This window comes from Rhinolophus ferrumequinum, chromosome 4, assembly GCF_004115265.2.
Source record: "Rhinolophus ferrumequinum isolate MPI-CBG mRhiFer1 chromosome 4, mRhiFer1_v1.p, whole genome shotgun sequence".
Lineage (NCBI taxonomy): Eukaryota > Metazoa > Chordata > Mammalia > Chiroptera > Rhinolophidae > Rhinolophus > Rhinolophus ferrumequinum.
In genome coordinates, this window is record NC_046287.1 from 103,812,536 (window position 1) to 103,837,560 (window position 25,025).

Sequence of the window (25,025 nt, forward strand, 5' to 3'; positions counted from 1 at the left end):
ATGTAAACTACAAAATTAAGTCCTTTCCAAACATCACTATATATACATTTATCTCCCCACTTATCAGCTCTGTGGTCAAGGAGAGAAGAAACGGCAAAATAGTACACTGTTTCCTGCAAGTCCACAGACTTGGTGGCATTCCCATTCTTCCTAACTTGCACATATTAATTTCCATTTACTAAAAAATATATAGCCTATGATACTTACAATATACTTACCAAATAAATGAAAGACAAAAACTAAATTGCAAAAACTTAATGTCTACTATGTAACAAAAAAATGTTAATCTTTCTTCTTAGAAACATTTCAAATCGTTTTAAAGGCAGTCCTGAAAAGCAAGCAATGACTATTTTACAGGTAATGTTTAAAAACCCCTATAATCCATCCAACTGAGCATTAATAAAAATAGATGGTGGGCTGGTCCGGCCCAGTGGCTCAGGTGGTTAGAGCTCCATGCTCCTAACTCCGAAGGCTGCTGGTTCGATTCCCACGTGGGCCATTGGGCTCTCAACCACAAGGATGCCAGTTTAACTCCTCGAGTCCCGCAAGGGATGGTGGGCTCTGGCCCCTGCAACTAAGATTGAACACGGCACCTTGAGCTGAACTGCCTCCCAGATGGCTCGGTTGGAGTGCCGGCTCTCAACTACAAAGTTGCCATTTTGACTCCCGCAAGAGATGGTGGGCTGTGTCCCCTGCAACTAGCTACGGCAACTGGACCTTGAGATGAATGGCACCCTCCACAACTCCACAACTAACACTGAAGTAACAACTTGACTTGAAAAAAAGTCCTGGAAGTACATACTATTCCCCAATAAAATACTAAAAAAAAAAAAAGGAAAGAAGATGCTAAAAATAGATGGTGGGCTGTGCCCCCGGCAAGTATAGACTGAAACCAGCGACTAGACTTAGAGCTGAGCTGCGCCCTCCACAACTAGAATGAAGGACAGGTTGGAGCTGATGGGCCCTGGAGAAACTCCAGGGCGTCCATAAGGAACAAGTGAAATCAGGATGGGGTGATAGGGCACCAGTCACCTTTAAGAACCCCTTGGAGGAGTAGAACAATTACCCACTCTTAAATAGGAACTACTGACACAAAAGATGAAGTCAGAGAAACATTTTTTTCAAACTAGGTATTATATGCTTTTTCTCCTCCCAGTATTTGTACAAAATAGTTTTTCACTCTTTTGGTACAACACCCAACTTATTTACCAAAGCCTCGAGAGGATTAGGTGTGCCATAACATACAGGTTTTACTGAATTATTTCTGTTGGATATCTTAACCACTTTGTCATTGTTCAAGCTAACTCAATTATTGAGTTACTGAGACCTTCAGTGTCTCTGTAGGTGCATGTGAAAACTACATGAAGTGTGCGTGGACAGCCACGACAGTGAGCAGAAGCTGCTGCCTTTTAATGGGAGACCCTTCTGAGTACTTCCGGATGAGTTGCTCTTGGCTGCCAACTGGCCTTTTTGCTGCTCCTAACATCCTCTTCAACGTACACCAATGGAAGATGCAAGAAAATACACATGTAGACTTTTAAGATGAGTAGCCTTCATTTTACACAAAGAAAAAAAATTACTTTCCTAGAGAGAACTAGGACAAGCATTCGTCCACTTCAGGCCTTTTATACTCACTCCCATTCCTCTGCTCTCCTTGCATGGGGTTCCACCAACACCACACACTGTCTTGTATAGCCGACACACAAAACATACACTGTGGTTTTCAGCTTTAAAGTTTTCAGAACCTGAGAGTCCTGTTCCTATCGTTAAGAACTTCTCTTCTTCCAAACCACCATCTGTCCACTCTCCAGCCTCTGAGAAAGGTGTGGTCTCCCACCCATCATCCCAAATTATAATGCTCCCTTTTCACATTCTTCTCCCTTTCTCTGAATACTTTTTACACACATTTCTATCCAAACATAGGTAGGAGTACACATTATCCCAAATCCTATGGAAAACCGGGCTGCTCCTTCTCTACCTGCTCTTCTTGCTCTGGCCCTCCAATACAAAGGTGGAGCTGTCAGAATTTATCATTTCTTTCCGTGATTTCTCCTGCCACCCACCAGACTTCAAGCTCAAAGGTGGGGAGCAATTCCATTTTCTTCACTACTATACGCACAGGCTGAGACAAAAAAGCTCAGTAACTATTGAATGAATAAGCCATCTGTGATTCTCAATCCGCTCACTATGACTGGTAGTGAAAACTCTACTCTTAAATTTGTGCCATGACTCCGTATTTTTCTTTTGGATGTTCCCTCAAACTGGTTCATGAAATACTGAGGGTCAAATATTGTGCTATGATACAGGGTATGTCTATAAACAGGAATAAAATACAGGCATAAGTAAATACCATCGTATATCGACCAAGTGGCAGGAGTGACAAGAGGTGATGTCACATCCTACTGGGAAAAGCCTCTTTCTTAAGAGACCTACAAAAGTACCTACGGAGAGAGGAAGCCCCTTAGTATTCAGTGAACAAAGGGTGGAAGGTCCACTGAGAGCAGATCAAACAAAGCCCTGTGCCTACAATACAGCTGGGTTTTAATTCAGATGGAATGCTACTGCATTTGATGGAGAAAGACCACGATCTAATTCACAGTTTAAAAGGATGTACCAGATATTCTGTGGCAAGTAAACTCAAGAGCAACAGTACACGCAGGATAGGTGAGGAGGGCCCTGGAGTGACCTTCGGTAAGACGGTAGTACCTCGGGAGAACCTATTAACCAGGCAGACAGGTTTTCTAGTTTTTAAAATCTCACCCACCCACCCAAACAATTTAAATCCAATGGATTGTCTTCCTCACCCTCAGGCAGCTCAACCCCCCCCACTCCCAATCCTGAACACACTTACCTTCCGAGACTCAGTGAGACTCAGTTAATGGTGTCATTCGTCATCACTCCATCACTCAAATCAGAAACTCCCAGATAGCTCTGCATCTCCCTCTCCCCCACCAACACACAAGTCAGTTAAATTCACTCTACTTCTAAAAGACTCCTATCTGGAATTGGAGCAAACCTGACACTTAAGATCCTTTCAAATTATCATGTAGTGGGGAGGAGGTCGGGGGTCAATGACCTATGTGGTCTGTTTCTGATCCAGTCACTTCTGTACTTAACTGTCCTCCCAGTCACCTAAAAGGTAAAGATCAAAACTCCTTAATTAGATCAATCACAATTTTATTTACACTCTACCTCTTGCCTTCTCACTCTTACCTCCCCCTTCCCCTAGACAGCGCCTTGTGAACTGCTCAGGGTCTCTGTTCAGGGACTTTCTTAAGAGCCCTTCTGAAAACACCATCTCAAATCCCTCAACCCTGCCTACCTCTCCCTACAAAAGAAACCAACAACTGGCAAGTCCTTACTCACCTTTAATAACTGCTCAGAAGTTATCTTAGTGAAGTCTTCCCAACATAAGTGGATATTTGCTTCTAGGTTGTGAGAACATTTGCAATTCCCTTCATTACTATCAAGTGGTCTAAGAGTTTGCTTCAAGCTCTACATACACCCATTAAAATCAAATCCCAAGAGGGCAAGGATCACATTTTGTTCATTTTTATATTCTAATTAGTAAATACCGTCTGTTGTACAGTTACTGTAATTCCCTCACTGAACATTTAATAAGGATCTGCTAGGAAATGAGAATAAATCATTAGATCATAAGATCCCTACTCTTAAAGCTGACATCCTGGAAGGAATGAAGTAAACGAATAAATGAACAAAAACTTCAAAGGTTTTAAAAGAAATCTTGATTGACTACATTTTTCAGGACCTACGATATTTGCTTAAATATTTTATGGACAGAGTATCAAGTAGATGACAAACATAATGAAAAAGTAACAAAAGTGAAAGGAATAAAATGTAACTTTAATGTGTACAACTTATTTCCTGAGAACTGCTGTGCTCAAACACCAATTAATTATGCCACAGGAAATTAAACTCACCCTGATACATAATGGTGAGTATGTACTTAAAGGTTTAACCTCCAATTATTCATTTCAAAAAGTAAAAATACATAATTCGATCACGTGATGAAACTCTGGGATTACAATCAAGGAAAAGATAAAAATCTGAGTTATAGTCTAGACCAGCACTGCCCAGAACAAAAATACAAACATAAGAAGTTTTAAATTTCTTAGAAGCTAGTAGAAGTGGAAAAAGAGAGGAGATAAAATTAGCTTAAGTGTATTTTATTTAACCCAATATACCCAAAATATTATTTCAACATGCAAACATATAAAAAAATTGAGATAATTTATTCATTTCTTCACACTAAAGTCTTTGCAGTTCTGTGTATATTTTACCATCTAATTCAAGTGGTACATTGTCTTCAATACTTATGCGTATTTAGAGTTCATTAAATTCAGACACAAAAGTGGATGCACACCCCCACGTTGTTCCAAATACGCTTAACACTGTCCTGATAACTGAATTTTAGTGGGTCTCACTGGTCCCGTTCCAGACTCCACAGCCATCGAGGCACCTGCACTGGACAGCACCGCTCCAACAGCACACGGACGGCAGCCACTCACTTCATCACTTTGCTTTGCCAGCACAGACTAAGTCAAACAGGATGCTGTCCCTTCATCTCCTGAGGCAGGCACTTGCTAGTCCCCTTATCTAAAATAGTGGCTGCCATTTTCTCTACCGTGACATAAGTTATTTCAACTCTGTTTGCCACTCCACTGTCCCTCCACTCCAGAACACAAGCGTCATGGGAGCTGAGGGTTGATCTCCTTTGGGCACAGCTGCTTCTGCAGTGCCCAGACGCCAAGAAACTGTCAGTAAAAACCAGCTTTGTTCTAAGAGTGCTCGATTATTAACACGGATGTCACACTTACAACCTGTAAAAAAATGACTAGAAAGTGGTTGTGACAGGTTAACTTTCTTCCATATTGTTCAAGTAACTGAGAAATAATTCAAATTATGCGATCTGTAGTTTCAGTGAACCTAGTAGGAATACATCGTTCCTTCATAGGTGTAAATCATAATATGAACCACTCTCCCTTAGTTTACCTTACCTCTAACACGTGTAGCAATCTACTAGGATGTAGATTATACTTCCTCTTCCTAAAATATAAGCACAGTGCAAGGCAGAAATTAAGAATCTGAATATGTATTTTCTATTTTGTACTTCCCGCCTCCAAATTTAGGAGCATGTCATTTTCCCAAAACTTCTGATCTTCCTCTCATATTTGAAAAGACTTAATGGCTCCATGTAAAGGTCAATGTAGCAAAATACATAGCTAAGAAACAAAACAGAACCAAAAACCCAAGGTCTTAATTTTCCAAATCAATCATGATGCATAAATCTAAACAGTAGCAATATTTCACGTGTAAATCTACAACTTTTATGTCTTTCTAGAAGGGTAAAAGTGGGGCTGTTTAACATGGGGGGGGGCACTGCAGGGAGTAAGGGAAACCACAATCTGAATGAAAAACCAGTAATGTATAGATTGGGAAACACAGAAACCCAAGACAGTTTCCTGTTTTAAAAGTTGTATTTTTCTGCATTTGTGTGCATACAAATTAAAGTTAAGGACTGACTTCTGCAGAGATGTAACTCATTAGTCACAGGAATTAAAATAATTTCTTGGTTGAAGAAAACTAGGAACACCTTAACAGAAAAAACAAATGTATGAAGAAATCTATCCACATAAATTTTTTTAGTAGATACATGGAATAGTTTACTCTCATTAGCATGCATGAGAATTCCTCAGGTGGAAAATAGGTTAATAAGCCACCTTAGGGTAGAACCCAAGTCTCTAAAGTCCTGGGCTTCCAAGAAGCGAAGGATTTGACTCCTCATTTTAAAAATGAGGGAGGGGGGGAGCTCTGGTAAAGATGGCGGTATAGGTAAACACTGTGCTCGCTTCCTCCCATGAGGACTATATTATAGGGCAGTCAACCTGGAGAACCATCTGAAGATTAGCTGAACAGAAGTCCTATACTAAAGATAGAAGCCACATGAAGACTGGAAACATATATATATATATATACACACACACACACATACATACACACACACGTGTGTATATATATACACATACATACACACATATATATGATTTTCAATATGGCATGTAAAACACTGACTAATAGGCAATTAAAATTTGCAGTGGATAAGGAAAATGAAAAGAAATGGAGGGGTGCGTTGATGCAATGTTAAAAGACAAAAGGGTAGATGACTTCCTTGATCAAATAACATACCCTCCCAAAGCCAAACCCATTTCTAGTTCACAAAAAACACAAAATACTTGGTCAGGTAGATTTCCTGGGAAACTGGCAGTTTTTGGGCAGAGGACAGAGAGGTGCCCAGGTGACATATATGGATTACAATTAGAAACAAGTCTCTATATTTAGAAGACTGCAAACAAGGTGACTGGGTTTTCGTGGGTTTTTTTTTGTTTTGTTTTGTTTTGTTTTTTGCACTATATAGTCACAATTTTTTTGGAAGAAACTTGTTAATATGTGATGTCATTATTAACCAATTTGTTTTAACAGTGCATAATTTTAAATAGATTTTGAATCACATACATACGTAACATTAAGTCTTTTTAAGGTCTCACAAAGCAGGCTATACATTTTTACCATAAAATTACTTAACTCCTATTTATTGAACTCCTTGGTGGGCATTACTTTCTAAAGTGACTACCAAAAACTGAAGCTGCAAAGAAAATTATGATTAATAAATATATGCATCGTCTTAGAAAATACATTTATCAAATCTTCATCTTCAATCTAGAAAAGCAGACAAGCTCAGAACAAAAATAGGTAAGTCATTTTAATCCATCAAAATGATGTCATCCTATTCCTATTTACCAGGAAGGTAAGCAAAGACCAAGAGTTTTCTAGCATCTTCACCCTGCAGGCATAAGCATGTTCAAATATACTGATACAAAAACAATTATATCGTTTCATTTTTCCGACTGGTATGGATAGCTGAAAATCGGTTCATTTAAAAAACCTTTACCAAAACATACTTTTCTATATTACCTCTTCACCTGAATTAACTAGGCTTGTGAACACAAAATTCTAGTTCAAAAAAGCATAATAAACACATATTACGCATAATACTTAGCGCTCAATGGCAATGACATTGCCTAGTCAAAAATACTGGACTTGGGCAATACGCCAGTTGGCAGTAACAGGAAGTGTGTGGGGGGTGGGAGGTGGTTGTTGCGGACTGCCTCAATGATTGGCCAGGGATCCTAGACAACATACAATGTACCAGGACAGTCACTGTGCCACCACCAACAAAAAAAAATAAAAAATGCTCTGTGCCTCTTTTGAGGGACACTTTAGAACACAGATTATCAGAGTGGGGCCCCCAAACCCAGCATGGTTGTTCCCCTGGGAACTCCGTGGTTGAGCCCAGAAATCTGTTAATGAGCCCCCAGGTGATTCTCACTAAAGTGAGAAGAAATGAGTTAGAGATGGCCAAGGCTGTCTTTTTAGAGCAAGGGTCTCGTGTTCTCACCGCTGTACCTCAGCCTGGGAAAGGGCCCAGTACACAACAGGACCCCTGATGGTACATACTGAAGCAATGAATAAATGCATATGGTAAAGTTCTGAATGACATGGCTCTCCTATCGATTCTATGTGACTAAGAAAATAACACTTTGTACACAATCACTCCAGTTATTATGCTGTTTAGTGAACTGCTGGCTCCGTAGTGATCCTAATGTTTAAAATACCCTAACCAAGTCCATGAACATGTAAATATTTTAACCAATCAAAGGATTAACATTATACACTAACCAAGGAGCAAGTCACTACCGCCTCTAACGCTAAAAAAGCCAAAAATTATTACAGGATAATCACTACCGGTAGCGGTATGTGTGAGACTTAGTTTTTCTCATTACATAAAAAGACCAGACAACATCTGTAAATCCAAGCAATTGATACAGATTTACATTACATAATAATCTGAAAATACTGAGGAAAAATTAATTACAATTATTCTGGCAAAATGTACACTAAAATAAGATGTCCTCTATTTTCACGAGATAATATGAATAATTTGCAGAAAATAAATTTAAATAAGCATACAAAATAAAAATGTAGGACACTCATAGTGATAGAATTACATTTACATAGCTCTTCAAAAACAGATGCAAAAATCTAACTCCCATTCACAAAAATCTGGCTAGTTGATGTTTTACATAAAAGGTAGAACAAGGAAGACTACTATGTCTATAAAACAATGAATTACTGTGGCTGCTCATTGAAGTGTTTGATACTACACTCAAATACATTTATTTCCTACCTTAAACTGAGATGTATAATATATCATAACAATGTGAAGCTGATTCTGTAATGACAATTTCAGAGCTAGAAACAAATCTTAGATATAAATATCAAATTCCAAAGTCTTCAACACTATGGACGACGCATTTGCTTATGTAAGAAAGGTCTACTACTGATACAATGCAGGACCCATGTATGTAATCAACTAAAACATTTTCCTTATTAACTATACTTTTTAAAGAGTAAGGACAATTAAATAGAAAAAAAGTCATGTATTCAAACTAAGTACAGTATTTAATTCTACCTACTCCTACTATTTTGAGTCTTAATTTTGAGACAGAAATACCTTAAATGAAATTTGGGTGACTATATTCTATAAAACAGAACTGAATACCATTTCTTCTAATATTTAAATCAGAGGGACAAATTAAACAGAAATGCTAGCTTAATATTTTTAAATAAACATAGTCAAGAAAATATAGTATCTGTTGTAGAGGAGAGAGGAGATGGTAGCAATAACAGTAATTCAAGCCATAAACCAATATACTTGAAAAACAGTTTTTAATGGAAATTAACTCTAGCTAAATTACTTTAAGGAATGCAGTATCCTCCATCAAGAAAATATAGGCTTCTCTTACTGAACAGACTGCTAATTCTGCCAGGTAAATAAAAATACAGTAAGTTTCCATCAGAAAGAACCCTTAAGAAATATCTGTAATCTAAACATGGTTTTATAGAAAAAGATAAGCGGTCAAATAACATTCCCAAAATAACACAGCACTCTGATTGGGCCTTTAAATATCCAGTCTGGTAAGATTCAAACTTCAATCATTAATACTGTTATTCAGTAATCATGGAAACAAAAATTTTTCAATGTTTTTACTACATGGAGAGGGTAGTGCTTTTAATATAAAAAAAGAGGTAGTAAAATATTATACTGCATAAATCCAGATTTTAAAGATCAGATACTATGAAAATAGTGCAATTCTTCCTATTTCCCCGGAGTGCTATTCCAGAAATTATTTGACCTCATTCAACTGGGAAACTGTATGCTATGCACACTTCATTTTACACATCTGGTAAAAACAAAATGGAAAGTGAGCACATGACAATGGTTTCCTGTTTTTAAAAATTTTAGTAATAAAGGGTGCTGTAAAGCAAATAATGCTCTTGTTAAGTAGGAAACTACCCTTAATTTATTTAGTCATGAACTGTTTACCATGAAATAAACCCATACTGGGCTATAAAGCTTGAGACTTACTTTGATGTAGTCCCCACCCCCCCACCCTCCCCCTCCCCCTCCCCCTGCAAACATAAGTCCATGTCTGTAAACATCCATCTGACAGGAAAACATTTATAAATGTTGAAGTTAGGTATATGGGAGTTAGGTATGTGGGTGTTCACCACCTTATTCTTGGAAGAAGTCTGACTTTTTATATCATCGCTACCCTCTCAAATTTTAGGAACATATTTTAACGTTATTAGATATTGTAACAAAACTCATTTAACCACACCACCAGAAACTAATTTTTAAATACCACCGTACTTCCCAAGAAATTTCCTCTATTACTGAAAAAAAAAAGTTACTTTCATTTCTCACTAGTCCCATTAGACACTAAATTTCAACCTTTTTAAAAGGTTTAAACATACATTTGATTGCATTGTTTCACAAGACATTTCCTTTCAACCACAGTTATTTTCTTTTTCTCATTCAAAATCTAGGTTGTAATTTTCAACCTAACTTCCGTTTATTAATTAGTGGCTATTTAACATTCACACTGATATTTAGTATTATAGGCTTTAAAATAGCAAGTTACTGAAATATTCAAATAAGTATGTTTCTGAATAAAACGCAAAGGTATAATTTCAATTAGTATTTGAAAAACAAGATCCAATGTTTCAGTTACTGTCCTTATTGATAACTTCCATTTCTATTAAATCATGATTCCAACTAAAATGGATATTTCTTCCCTAATATTACTGATAATGTAGGTAGAGTTCAAAAATATTTTACCTCTTCCAATGAATGCTCAACACTGATTTTAAATAGAAAATTCCAAAACTCAAGGAAGAATAATAAATTGAGCTTTATGAAATACAAATGAGCCAAAAGTTCTTTAAATGAAAACTGGATCTGTCAAGAAGAAAATTAATGCATTTATTTTCAAAATAAACAAAACCAGGGAAATTCTGACAACATACACTGCTAAAAAATAAAACAATTAGGAAAATAGTCCTTTATTTTATACGTATTAATAACACATTAATAGCATACGAAACCTAAATTCTGCATATTTTAAACTCAGTGTTTCAAATCATGACACACAAAAAAACATAATATTGATATTATAATACTAAAATTGTTTCATATTACTTTTTTATGTAAAGAATTATGGTGGCATATATGACAAATGTACACTTATTTAGAAAAGCTAAGTTCTTTATTTTTATATCTACCATTTCTAAGCAAATGACATTCAAATATTTTCCTCAGTATACTAATTCACAAGAAAAAATACTGACTGAACCAGCCAGAGTTGGTTAACTACAAGGACACTCCAAACTGGGTAGCTAGGAGTTCACAGATGCTCCACTTGACTGTCTCAGAAGCTGACTTGTAAGTACTGGAACAAAGATTTTCTTGATGCAGGGAAAAGGCTGTGTAGAACTCTGTTCCTGGAGCCAGAGTTGAGCCGGACACTAGAATGTTCAGGACATTAGGACAACTCTTTGTGCACTGGCTTTCAAATATTCTTGAATGAATCTTACAGAATTTCATAGCCTTGGCCAAAGATACTTTGGTATTAACAACAAAGGATAAAGTTTCTCCCAATCTCATTTCAGCTTTGAAGCAAAATACAAAGCTAAAAACTAATGAAGGCTGTATGAATAAAAATGTAGATGAAAAAGGTATATTTAGGCGCCATATATGTATTACTTAAAATTTATAGCTAATGTTAAAACTCCCCACATTGAAATTTATGTCCAAATTAAAACAAATCCCACCCCAGCAACTCATACTCATGGAAAATATTATGAGAATAGTCTCTAACTCTTCTTTTACAATCCCCAAGATTGCCAAAAGCAAAGCCTGTGAATTTTGCAAATTTCAGAAAATGATTCCATCCGTACTGTTGTGTCTAAAAAAAATATGAAATAGTACATAAAAATTTAACTGATACAAGTTATCTCAATTATGCTTTACACCCAATTGCTTTTATGCAAGATTTTTAATAAACCAAATTTCTTTCTTTCCAAAGTATGCTTTCCAGCAAAAAACAGAAACGATGCAAAAATTTACACACTGTTCATTTTTAAATAGCATGTTATTCTTCAGAAAAATGCTAAAAGCCTAATATATTAACACTGTATTATGTGAGAAATAACCAGTATGATCAATGGCTGATGCAGTAGATTTGTGGTCTAGCTTAAAAATGATTCCTAAAATGTAATTTTAAATTAAACATGGCTAACACACAAAATTTTAAATACAGGAAGAACTCCATTTTGGAACAAAAATTATAATGTGATAAAATCAATTTTTCCTTGGTATTAAAATTCAAACTTCAAAATTCACATCTGATAGTAGAGGAATCTAAGATGATTCCAACGACCTGTTTTTCAAAATTACCTCTTGAACTGTATTCCTCAGAGTAAAACACACCTAGCCTGTCAGACAAGTTACTGGAGAGACTTACCAACTATAGGATAATATTTACAACATTGCACAGTCAGCCCATCTTTAATACTGCTAGAAACCAACCTTCTCAATAAATGCCTAATTTCTTCTAAATCATACAGCAATCCTCACTTAACATCCAACCTAACAGTACTGTTTGATTTTAAAGAAAATTTAAAGGGTAAGATCTAGATAGCAACACCAAATAATGGCAGATGAAATTAAAAATAGACATTATTTTATAAGCCAAAGAGATTTGCCTTCAAACAGTTTTTTTTTCAAGATTGAAAAGATTTATTTGGAAAAATCAGCACAGGACAGATATCCCTAATATTCCTTCTCGGAATATTTGAATATTCAGAATCTATATGAAATGTAGACAGCAACTGTGGTTTCACAGAACATCAATGGTTTACACAAATGTAAAGTCCCATACCCCCCAATGTACTATTCTATCACCCCTTATTAACATAAGCTTTCTCTAAGCTTCTGTCTTCAGTGCTACTTGCACAAACTAAAAAGCAGAAAATTATTTTCATTTTTAAATGGCTGGGATTAGTTAAAGCAACCAAAGTATTACTGTTACAGCAAAGTTTATTAAAACTATAAGAGAATTCCACTAATAACATTTTTTAAATTATCCAAAATGATTTCTTTATTGAGATTAAGTAACGACACAGATTCACAGTACTATGGCATACTTAGATTTAGCTAAGGTCACAAACACAGTTTAACATTCACAATGATGAGCATCATCATTACCGTTCTAATCTACAAAGCTCATGAAGGAAGAAAAATACAAAAACCTCAAGTTTTACAAAAAAAACAACTTTAAAGTCTACAGACATTAACAAAAAAAACCATTTCTTCCAGGTCACAGGTTAAAGTGTAAAGGCATACCACTGAATTTTTTCTCTCTAAATAGCCAGGAATGAAAGAATATTTAATATCTCCGACGCTTATTAGGGCCTTCAAAGTTGCCCCCTTGGCTTCCTCTACCAAAACCACCAGGACCACCACTAACAGGACCTACACCACTCATTGGGGTTTGAGGGGTTTCAGAACCTGTCCTACTACCCATAGGTGATCCCATCTGAGAAGGTGGTCCTTGCGGAAATCTATCATTGTGCTATATAATACCACATAAAAAATGTGAAGTCCATTTGGAACACGCCAAATATAAGTGACAAGAAAAATTGGCAAAATCCCAAGTGGTGGTGTCATGAAGTTCAGCAGAAAGTCCAGCAGAATCAGGATCACACATAGAAGGAAGAAAGGAGCAATTTAATTAGTTACTGTGTTTAAAAAAAAAAAAAAAAAAAAAAAAAGCATCTGAAGTGTTACATATTGCTAATGCTATGCCCCAATTTCATTTAAAAAGAACTGATTTTATGAAGTAAATGCCATCTTAAATCTAATCAGTATTACAAGACTATTCTGATCTTATTTTTTTAAGTTTATATTGCATGTAATTGTGCTGTATAATAAAAACACTTTTTGAAAAATCAGAGATAAAACTGGGGAGCAGCATCACATTAAGAAAGTAAACACTCAAAATATTTCAACACTAATGCTTGTAACATAGAAAGTACTAGTACAAACACACAGAGTTATCATTATGAAATCTTTTGAGATGTTTTCCTGGAAAGACTATTATCGGGAAAATAGATTGTTTTAAAAACCAACAATTTATTAACATGCACTACTAGCACAATTAAACATCTGAATCATATCCTTTGAAAAACTTCACACTAATAACCACATATATTAATCTCCAAGGCTGAAGAGAACTCCCTATGGGCAGTAGTAAAACACTGGTGTGAAAAAGACCAGAGATGACACCTAAATAAAATTTACAATTTCAGAGGAAGATTGGGAAAATGGGCCACTTAATATTACTTCTAAGTTACTACTATTCATTATATTGCTACACAAAAACTTAACCAAAATGGTACAAGTTTTCACTAGCTTTCAGACATTTTACTATAAAATAAAGCCTCCACTGAAGAAACAAGTACACTTTATGTTACGTGCCATCTGGTCATAGTAGACATGATGGCACAACCTCTTCTATCTCCCTGTACAAACACACATTAAACAAAACTGTTAGCACGTCCAATTTTTCCAAATTCATTAAAGATTGCATTTAAAGTAAACAAATTTTCAAATGGTAAATCACTGCACCCATCAATTCTAAGACGCACATTCACTTGTTAACATCTCTGAGATCAGGAAGGATTTCAGCTGATGGAATGTCTGAGTTTAACTTGTATTGTTTTTTCTTTCTTAGCAGCAGTGGCGCCGTAAGATTTTTGTGGCAGTTCCAAAACTAAACCACCTTTTCAAAACGGTGTCAACCAATTTTCCTTTTCTAAATGGTATTTAGAACAACCATAAAAAAAAAAAATAAAATGAGAAAATATAAAGCCTCATTTAAACAGTGATAGACTTGGAAAGAAATGAAAACAGGTATGTCTTGCTACTGATATTCAATATATTAATTTACAACTGAAAAATGCTTTCATAATAACGCACACAAAGATATCTTCACACTCTCAAAATAAGACTAAAACCGTCTACTTCAAATTTAGTAACAAAAATGTAATTAGTAATTCTACAATGTAAGTTTAAAATTTTTAACTTTAATGTAAATTATTTGTTAAAATAAATTATCTGAAATTAATCATAAGTGATCTTTTTCTTAGAAATGTTTACTAAAAACTGTTTTTGTTAAGTATTGGTTTTGTCCCCCACCAAAGATAAAGGAGTCCACACAGGAAAAGAACACAATCATAAAATACCTGACCATTACATTGAATGCTGATAAGAGGTGGACACAAATTAAAAGCACTATAAAAAAAAAGAACTGTAATTAATGTGTGTTTGCTACATACTTAAGTGCAAAGCATACCATGGATGTGGTAATCATAACTCTCAGGATACTTAAAAATCGCCTTTCATAGATCAACATATAACTTCACAAAGTTACTTTTTCATCATTGGATATTGATCTTCATGCCAAAACAAATGATGCCAAATTATGTTAAGTGTGAAGTTACCTTTGGGGCAAAAGTATATATTATTGAATATAATCAAAATAATGTTTGTGATACATTACCACTGCTCCATTATCTGGCATCATTGGAGTTCCCATATTTGCAGCTCCTTCTGGTCCCATGGCAGGACCAGGACCCATTGGTGGGCCAGGTATAGTTCCTCTGTTGTTCATATTCATACCCATCATTGGAGGAGGACCTTGGTTACCAGCAGGTGCTGGGCTAAACGCATCTACGCAAAACAATCTATACTTAGAGCTGTCCTATCTTAGTTCAGTAAACATTAAAAATGTAACAACACTTATGCAATCTATATAGAAGACTAGCAAAACCATTGTCCTTCCTTGAGAATGGGACACCCAATTATCTACTATTTAACAGAGCAATACCTACACTAGTATAACTTTCATCCCCCAAAATGTAAGTATATAAAACAAATGAGACAACAATCAATTATTTTAGGACATATGAAACTGTAAAAGCTTGAGTTTTTAAAAAATCAGTATTATTTGCTATAGTTTGCTTTCCAACCAAATAGTCCCTTACAGTGGTGACTAAACTCTACCTGTTTAAACAAACAGCCAGGAATTAGCACTTAGATAAAGACTAAAAATACTAGCATGTAAATTGCATTAGGTTGTAGGAGAATCCATTTCCTCCAATATACACAAATGGTGCCCCAAAAATGTATACACATTTTAAGAAAGGAAAAAACTGTATTAAAATTGTAAAATGGTACCTCGGTTTTCGAACGTAATCTGTTCCGAAGACTGTTTCAGATCTGAAACGTTCGAAAACAGCCAACAGCTAGGCCTCAGGATCTTGCACTCTAACGAAGCCGCGTGACATGTTTGACTTACTACTTCTGAGGCGTGTTCGAAAACCAAAGTTTACGGTATTTGTCAACCGAAATGTTCATCAACGGAGATGTTCGAAAACCGAGGTACTACTGTGCTCAATATATACCGATAACAAAAGATGAATATAAGTCATGTGTATACATTTTTTTGGCACCGCCAGTATATAAAGTTCACTGTAACTAACCTCTTGACTTTATAGTTACTGAACATCTCCCAAAAGTAGAGGCTTTTTTACTTTATGTAGAAATGTCATGAAAAAACCTATTTTTAAAAGCAACTACAACCAAACACAGATAAAATATTAATACAGCATTTTGAATTTTATCGACATGCTAAAATTCTGCAAATGCGAACTGGTTACACTTCAAATTTTTTCATCAGAAAGATACACCCCTGCCTCATGTTAATTGCACTAGTGTTTGGGCTTAATACTGCAGGACAGCATTTTTAGGTATCTTCTTCAAATATTTTCCACTTTTAAAGTACTCATATACTTGCTCATTAAAAATTCCTAACAAAGACTGATTCGTTTTCTTCCACATTCCACTATGTAGGTCAATTTTCTGACATTCTGAACTCAATTTCTCCAAAGCACATAACAGGAGTTGAGGTTTTCATTCAAACCCACAACTCTACACCATCTTTAGCAGTCCCTGGCAACATGCTACTGCTCTTTCTGAAACTAATCCCTAGGAACCTAGCAACTTCACTAGGAAGGAATTACTTCCTTCATCCCTAAATAATGTCCTCGCTCATAAATCTATACTTTACACAAAAATTTATTCCCCTGGGATAGCTATTAAAAAAAAAGCTTTAGTAAACTTCCATACCATATCTCACGATGGAAATGAGAAAAGGTGGAGATGAAATCTAGGACGAATCTTACCTCAACTTTACCCAAAAATAATACATCAAGAATTAGGTTTTTTTTTTTTTTAATAGAACATAATTGTTAACACCTAACTTGTGGGATTCAAACATAATTATACAACTATAGGTATAATAAAAATAAATAAATAATCTTTCCAACTATCAGTAGTTGAAAGACAGTCTTATTTTTAGGAATTACATCTTCCACCACACAGCTGCAATTAAATTAAACTTAAAGATCTAAGAAATGTTAGAACTATCTGGTTCCCTGAAAACCAGTTTTATATCCTATGTTTCCGTCGGTATGTACACTGGTAATACACCAAAAAAATCTACTGACACATTCCATCAAAGTAACTTTATAGGATATGACAATTTACAGCCTCAACAATTCCAACTGCATGATGATACATTAACTCCAGTAAACCATTAGGATCAAGTCTCACGTTGAATAAAATGTAAAGAGAAAATTAAATGGACTAGACTTTAGGGGAGTTGAGTACAGACTCAAATATAAGTATGGTTCTCTGGTAAATAAAATGCCATACAAATTTTAATTCCTAACTAAGAAATCTGAAGGCATATTCTATTTCTCCTGAGAAAGCTGCTAGTCAGTCAGTAAGAATCTTTCTGGGGGGTCTCTACAACATCAGAAATATATCAAGTTTAGTTCTGATGTTAATGACAACCCAATAATTACAATAGCATTTCAAGCTATCTACAATCTGTAATAACCTCACACATCCTTAAAATCACCTAGATTGTTGTGCACCATCCCACAATTTACTTTGAAAAAAGGCAAATACTGAACTACTGGTATTTATTATATGCAACTCTGCTTCATAATTTACAACTTTTTATGTACTCTTTGTATCCGTCGTGTTAACTCACAATTAAGCTCTTTATGGCTAAGGACCAGGTTTCTTGCTTACACTGCATACCAGAGATGCTCAGTAACTACTTTGCTAGATAAGAAAAGTAACCAAATAAACAGCAATAAATGATTTTAAATCATCTGACTGGCAGTGGCAAAGAAACTGCCATGAAAGGTAAGAAGAAAGCTGATCGTGGAAAACGCTTGTTCCACATATTAGATAAGCTTTAAGGTTTTTTATTCCACACACTACATAACCTAAGGACAATTTGGATTCTCTCAGTGGGTATGCATGTTATGCATATTGGAATGTTAAGATAATGCAATCTTTACAACAACACGTACATTTGAGTTATGTAAAGATTTTAACCTGATGACAGCTTCTGTGGGAAATGTAAAATGAATATATAAAATTTATCTAATTTTTTAAATGTATGACATTTCAAATTTAGTAACACAAAAACATTCCACACTTATTTTTCCCTAGCTTATTTACTTGATACTGTTTCCCTGACAACCTGGTTTATAGCCAATCAATCAATATTAAAGATGCTAATAATACAGGCATTTTTCTTAAAAACTTTATATCAACTCTAAAGATGTGCATTGGCCTAAATGTGCAAGACACATCTCACTTCCTTGACAAGTCATAAATGTCTCCAAACAGTGCATTTCTGTGCATAATACTGTAGGTTAGAGCAAAATTATGTTAGACATTCAGTAAAATGAATATAAATAGCTACAAAAAAGGTTACCTTAGTAGGAATTTATAAAACACTCTCAAAAGGTTTAGAAACACTACAACTCAAAAACTACCAAATTTCCAAAGTAAAAAAGCCAATTTGAAGGAATGAAATTTGGTTTTTAAAATAACAACATAGCTGTATTACACTATGCAATTACTGAACAAGTTTCAGGTTGTATCAAAACCTGGTTACAGGTTTCTTTCATCAAATCTATGAAAAGATAGTATATCTGTCTTTTATATACCTTAATATATATATAACATATCTTAGCCTTCAAATAAAAAAAACATGAGAATGTTCTTCCTGTGGATATATTTTCAATATATTTCTTTGCAACTTTATAAATGTATGAGATTTCACCATCACAAATGTTGGTACCAAAATTTAGTTTGTTACTGATATACAGATATCACAAACAGCATGTACAGTTCCCCAAAAAATGACAAGTAAAGTTACAGAAGACTTTTGCTTCAAATCCCTACCTCCCATGTTTATTGCTCCACGGGGACCCATATCACCCATTCTCATTTCCTGTTCTCTCTGTAAGTAAACATAGTTGTCACAGTCAACCTATCGATCTTATGATATTACATTTCCCATCTAAAATCAAAAAGAAAAGAATAAATTGGGTCATCACTTTCCATTAAAAAATTTTTTAATTTTTCCAACACCTTTTACTTGGTAAGAACATTGAAATTTCAGTCTCCAAGGCTTAATGTAGTACAAATGCTTAAAGCACCCAGTTTATACTGAAAAGATTACCAGTGAGTCAGATTACATAAAGTTTACCACAGACCATTTATTTTTTTATTGCAGTAGATCAAAGACACATGCCTAGATTCCAAGAAAAGAAAAATCTAGTAATAATAACCACCTGGGCCAATTAGTTTTCCTCCCAGGTCACTAAACTCTTAAAACAGAAATGAATGTTACCACTTTTATATGCAAATGCACTCAAACATAAACATAAACAGCTGTGGAGCACTAAGCTAAAGACAGAGACAATTTTCACATTTGAAATATTGTAATTCATCTTTGCATTTTTATTCACGTACTCAAGCATTATTTCACCCAGGACCTATAGATACCATAAAAGTCTCAACTACACACAAGTTAATTACCAAAAGCTCAATATAGCATTGCTTCCTTTATTAGAACAAGGGTTTTACTTGGAAACCTAAATAAAAGTGTTATTACACAGTTGGCAAGTTTTGAAACAAAATGCTCTTGAGTTTAATGACGACACAAAGGGTCATACAAATGTTGAAAGTATCCTAAATTTCAGTACAGAAACTGCTTCCTAGAAACTAGTAACAAAAGCCACAGAATTAACTTCAGTGAAATCAACATATTATAGGTGAAATTTGCACTACTATTTGATAATCTTTCCCAGTATCAGACAAGTGTTTAAATGTAGCAATCATAAAAACCACCTGAGACCAAAGTAACAATGCCTGAATCTAAAGAAAGCATAATTTTTCTATTTTAAAACCCATATTATTAAAATGTTTTTAAATTTTTATTTAATACAAGATACTGGTGAATCGCACCTACCAGGATATAGCTAGAAATAAAGGAAATAAAAGCCTATGATGGATGAATGCAACTAAGCAGCACATCAACCACCCATCTAACTTAATGGAGATTCCTCCAAAGGTAATCTTTAATGAAGCACTAGTACTAGAAAAACACCAACTTACCCAGTAGTACCGTGAAGAAATGTTTTGTCACGGTATTTGCAAAGTTAAATGCCAAATGCTTCTCAAAACTATTTTTTGAATTTTCATAAAAATAAATTTCTCATGAAACTTTTGACTACTGGATACTATTATTGACCAAGAAAAAACTATTTTATTTATAAAACTGACAACTGATGAAGCCATATAATTTTCCAATTATATGGAAAGTACTATTTTATAATCACACTTAGCATGACCATCAATCAATCAAACCATGCTGTCATTTCCGAACCTACTGATAAAAGTGTACAGTGCATCAGCATACTACCCAAAGGCTGCGAGGTATTATTTACGGCAGATATTTGTTACTAAAATGTTGATTTCACTCTAGCAATACATAGTAAAATACATGGATTTTATAATCATGACATTTTAGGGGGAGAAGGACTTAATTTTTATTTTTACTTTTGGATTTGCCTTACCTGTGAAAGATTAGAAATGCAGTATCTAACCATTTAACAAAAGATAATTATAGTCTCACTGAGACTTCAATTTTCAAATTCCTCTTATATACCATAACACCCTTGTCTATGATTCACTGTTGGGGGTAAGGGGGAAGACTACCATTTTTATTGTCTTTTTATAACTTCAGCTTTACCTATCACTTTCTGAAATGACAATGTTTAGCTTTATAAAAATTCTTAAATTCTTCTAGCATTGCCTTTTCTTCATTAACACAATTTTGTGGAAAACGTATTAAAATACTAAAGAGATCTATGATTTTAAGCCAACCATTCAACAGTGGCCATAACATTCCCTTCCTGATGCTCTATTATAAACTGGTTCCAGTTCTAAAATATTTCTTTTAAAGAAATAATCAGAATGTCTTACAATAATCCATGCTTATAATGTAGCACATCACTATGTTAAAATGCCAGTTCACGTTCTACAGCATTTTTCACTAAATATATACTCAATTTATTGACGTTGACATTTCCTTAAAAAACCATTCAGTACTATTTTATACAGCTTCAATCGTAAGATTAACACAAAAAAAAGACAGTACAATTAAGTGACAGATCATTTCTTAACTATTTCATAAGGAGCCAAAAAGTGTCATCCAAGTTACTGTTTTTTCTATAAATCCACTGCTATATACTTCTAGTAAAATGAAAGAGGCACAGATTTTAAGGGTAGTGTGAAATGAAAATCGACAGTACTTCTCATTACAACGTCATATATCAAATACCGAGGAGAACTACTTGACGAAGTTCACTATAACTGGGTACTCATCCAAGAAGCAATACACAAGGCCTTTACTTCTCCTATAAATTACTTCAAATACATTTTAAATTACAATGGGCACATGCTACGTGATATTTTTAATACAAACCTGAATGATGCTTTATTACTTTAGCAGAAATTAAGAGTTATAGTTCAACACAAAACAACCTATATGTAAACAAAATCTCAAAAGACTGCAGTGCAATGAAATAATAAAGCTATGGTGAAAACTGTTTAATTCAAATAATCCTCATGGAACCCTATGAAGTAGGTTTCTTATTCTATTTTAGAGATCATAAAACAAGCCCAGAACTGTTAAATAACTTACTCAAGGTCATACATATAGTAAGCAGTTAAGCTGACCTACAAAATTCTGCCAAAATAGAGTTCATCAATTTTCACCAAAACACCTTCGTTTTTCAAGAATTCCAAAAAAAAACTAACAAATGACACCATTTTTAAATGTATTCTTACAATGTTTAAAAGGCATGCCTTTTCATTAAAAGAAATGCGCATAGGTATTACTGAAAGATTGTCACTGAAGTATGCTTAAATTCATAGCTGACCAAAAAAGTAAGCGAAGTATGACTGATTTCCAGAACCACGTATCAAAGCGACATTCCATTAAGACAGCAATTCTCAAAATGTAGGTCATGGAGTACGGACTGAGAGGCCAGGCCCTGTGCCCTTTCAGCAAGTGCACAGATTCAAAACTATTTCATGTCTTATTACCACTAGAACATAGTTATAATATTATGATCTAATTTGGCTTTTACTCTTATCAACATTCGTGGATGGTGCAAAAGCAACGGTGGGGCAAAAATACCTGGTGTTTTGACACAAATCAAGGAGCCTGTGTTCGATTTTTACTAGAAATTACTGTATTCTTTACATGCACACAATAGCAGTTTAAATTTTTCAAATATGAATACATGGATGGAAGCATAAAATATTATTAATTTTATTAAATTGCTATCCGTGGGTACACGTCTTTTTTTAATCTATGCAAAACAGGATATATACATAAAGCCCTTCTGCATTCTGAAGTAGAGTGGTTATTTCAAGAAAAACAATTCCTGTGATTGGGTGGCAAGCTGAGTGAGACACTTTTTCTTGGAACAAGAATTTTACCTGAGACAGCACTGGACAAACTATGATTACTTACTGACTTGTGTGTTTGGCAGACATTTTCTGATGACATCAATGGTTGGTATTAAGATGTAGTTTTTAATTTTGTGTAATAAAATACATTAAAATTTGAAATTTTTTTTAACTCGATAAATCAGTATTTTTCTAATGTTGGATACATGACATTACAAAATCATGCCTAAGTCATCCATTCAAATTTCAAAGTAGACCAACAGATTGTAATGCAAAAAGAGTACTTTTAAGAAACTACGGCTTGTCTAGTTTTATTATACTATCAAACAAGAATATCCACAATTGTGAAAAGGTTAAAATATACCTGTTGCCAGGGTGAAGCCAGATCTTTTCACGTACTGTAACCAAGAGCATTTTGCAACAGGTGGAATGCAGAAGCAAATATGGGAAGCCAGCCATTTTCCACAAAGCCAAACATTTCACAAATTTACAAAACAGTACAACAATATCACTTTTCCCACTACATTAAAGTTGAACATTAAAAACATTTGCAAAAATTGTAAAATAAAGCCATTCTTCCAACTACAACCCACTTTCTTTCAGATTTCTTTTTCAATTTGTAATATGGTTAATATTGATAAAAGCTAAACAAAAGCTCTTTGGGGTCTTCAATAATTTTAAATAGTGTAAAAGGATTTCCAAAGCAAAACGTTTGAGAGCCACTGTTCCAGTCAATACTCTCCAGTTCATGAAAATATAAAAGCAGCAGAAAATTTACACGAATGTAAATTAACTAACGCAGTATACCCCAAAGTACAGAACTTGACGTTATTCTGTGTAGGATATGGATGTTTTTCCTTTAATACTTAGATATCAATCTGTGATTTAAAAGATATTGTATTTTTCTTTTAGGTAAACTAACTTAAAGGAATTACATGGTACAAAATTAAGGCTAAAATAATAAAGTATAATACGAATGCCTACAGTTTGGGAAACAGTGAACTAAATAAATACTGACAACATATTATCAACTGGAACATTTTGCGATCAATAAGAAAGTATGTTCATCTAACACTGTGATCAATCTAAATTCTTGTTTGAGTGAACTCAGTTAACTGCCTCAATCTTTACTCCTCTTTAATTCATAAAGACACCTCATTTATGTCTCTAAAAAGCTTCTAAAGACTATCTAGAGACCAGTATGAGCCCTTTAGGATCCAGGTCTTAGTAAAGAAAATGCTAAAAATCCTGCTGTAAAAATACTGACATAGAATTTATTTAAATCGACTAAAGGAAATATATGAGGTATGATCAAAATATATGGTGAATATTTAGATTAAAAAATTTATACAGTAATTTTAATCCCCTTCAAAATAGTTCCCCTCCCTTCGAACACACTTGTCCCATCGTTCTTGCCACTTTATGAAGCAGTTCTGGAAGTCTTCGTTCGTGCTGCGCTGTCGTGGCTGCCTTGATGTCCTGAATTGATTCAGAATGTTTACCTTTCATGGTCATTTTGACTCTGGGGAGGAGCCAAACGTCACACAGTGCCAGAACCAGTGAATAAGGTCGATGAGGACACACCATAATGTTTTTATTTGACAGAAATGCCATACCAGAAACGATGTGTGACACGGAGCCTTTCCGTTGTGATAAAAAAAAATTATGGTGAATGCCACTGCTGAGTTCCATCCAACAGAAAGGTAGGGATCTTCAATAGGGGAAGCGACATGTGGAACCTTAGTGACAGTGTGTTCCAAGTTTCAACTTGTTTGGTGCAGTCATTTGAGTGTGAGCTATGGTTGAGAGGTATGTTTTAAAGTGTATCTTAAATCATCCTCCATCATGACAATGCCCCATGTCACACATCGCTTCTGATAAGGCAAATTCTGTCAAATAAAAACATTACAGTGTGTCCTCAACCTCCTTATTCACCAAATCTGACACCGTGTGACTTCTGACGCTTCCCCAAAATCAAAATGACCATGAAAGGTAAACGTTTTGAATTGAATCAGGACATCGAAGCAGCCACGACAGCGCAACTAAAGACACTCAGGGAAGAAGACTTCCAGAAGTGCTTCAGAAAGTGGCAAGAATGATGGGATAAGTGTGTTCAAAGTGAGGGGGATTAATGGCAATGTGTCTTTTATTGTAATAAAATTTTTTTCATTTAAACATTCACTGTATTGTTTGTTTACGAGATCACACCTCGTAATTCTACAGGAATGTGTCAAGTTCTGGCAAGTAACAAGATTCAATCTTTTTATCATTAAATACTCCAACTTTTTTCTAAAAATAAATTACATTTACCACTTGGTAATATATCTTTTTCTTCACTAGAGAAGTAGAAGAATAATAAGGTTATTAGACAGCTAGTCAAGCTGTCATGGGAGAAATTAAATAGATAACGTTAGTACTCAGAAATACTAGGTAACAAACACAACATATTTTGAAGAACGAGACAAAAATCAATTACATGACATTATTAAGAAAAGGAAGTAGGTATAAATAAAAATATCTGAAAACAATAGGTCTCTTTGCCAAGAAATTACTGACTCATTTAAAAAGTGTTAAGATATTAAAAGGTATGCATCAACATAGTAATATTTTCCTAATAAAAGTAAATAAA

General features: G+C 34.6%; 1 protein-coding gene across 1 annotated transcript in view; it reads right to left on the reverse strand.

Annotated features, from left to right (window-relative positions):
- Positions 1-12,198: 12,198 nt before the first annotated feature.
- The window catches only part of PSPC1 (paraspeckle component 1), a 58,151-nt gene continuing 45,324 nt past the window's right edge, over positions 12,199-25,025 (reverse strand). Inside the window, exons 7-9 of the mRNA XM_033104536.1 lie at positions 18,815-18,872; positions 15,045-15,214; positions 12,199-13,055 (exon numbers count right to left, since the gene is read on the reverse strand). Of these exons, the coding sequence (XP_032960427.1) occupies positions 12,870-13,055; positions 15,045-15,214; positions 18,815-18,872 (414 nt within the window). The 3' untranslated portion in view covers positions 12,199-12,869. The remainder of the gene's footprint in view (positions 13,056-15,044; positions 15,215-18,814; positions 18,873-25,025) is intronic.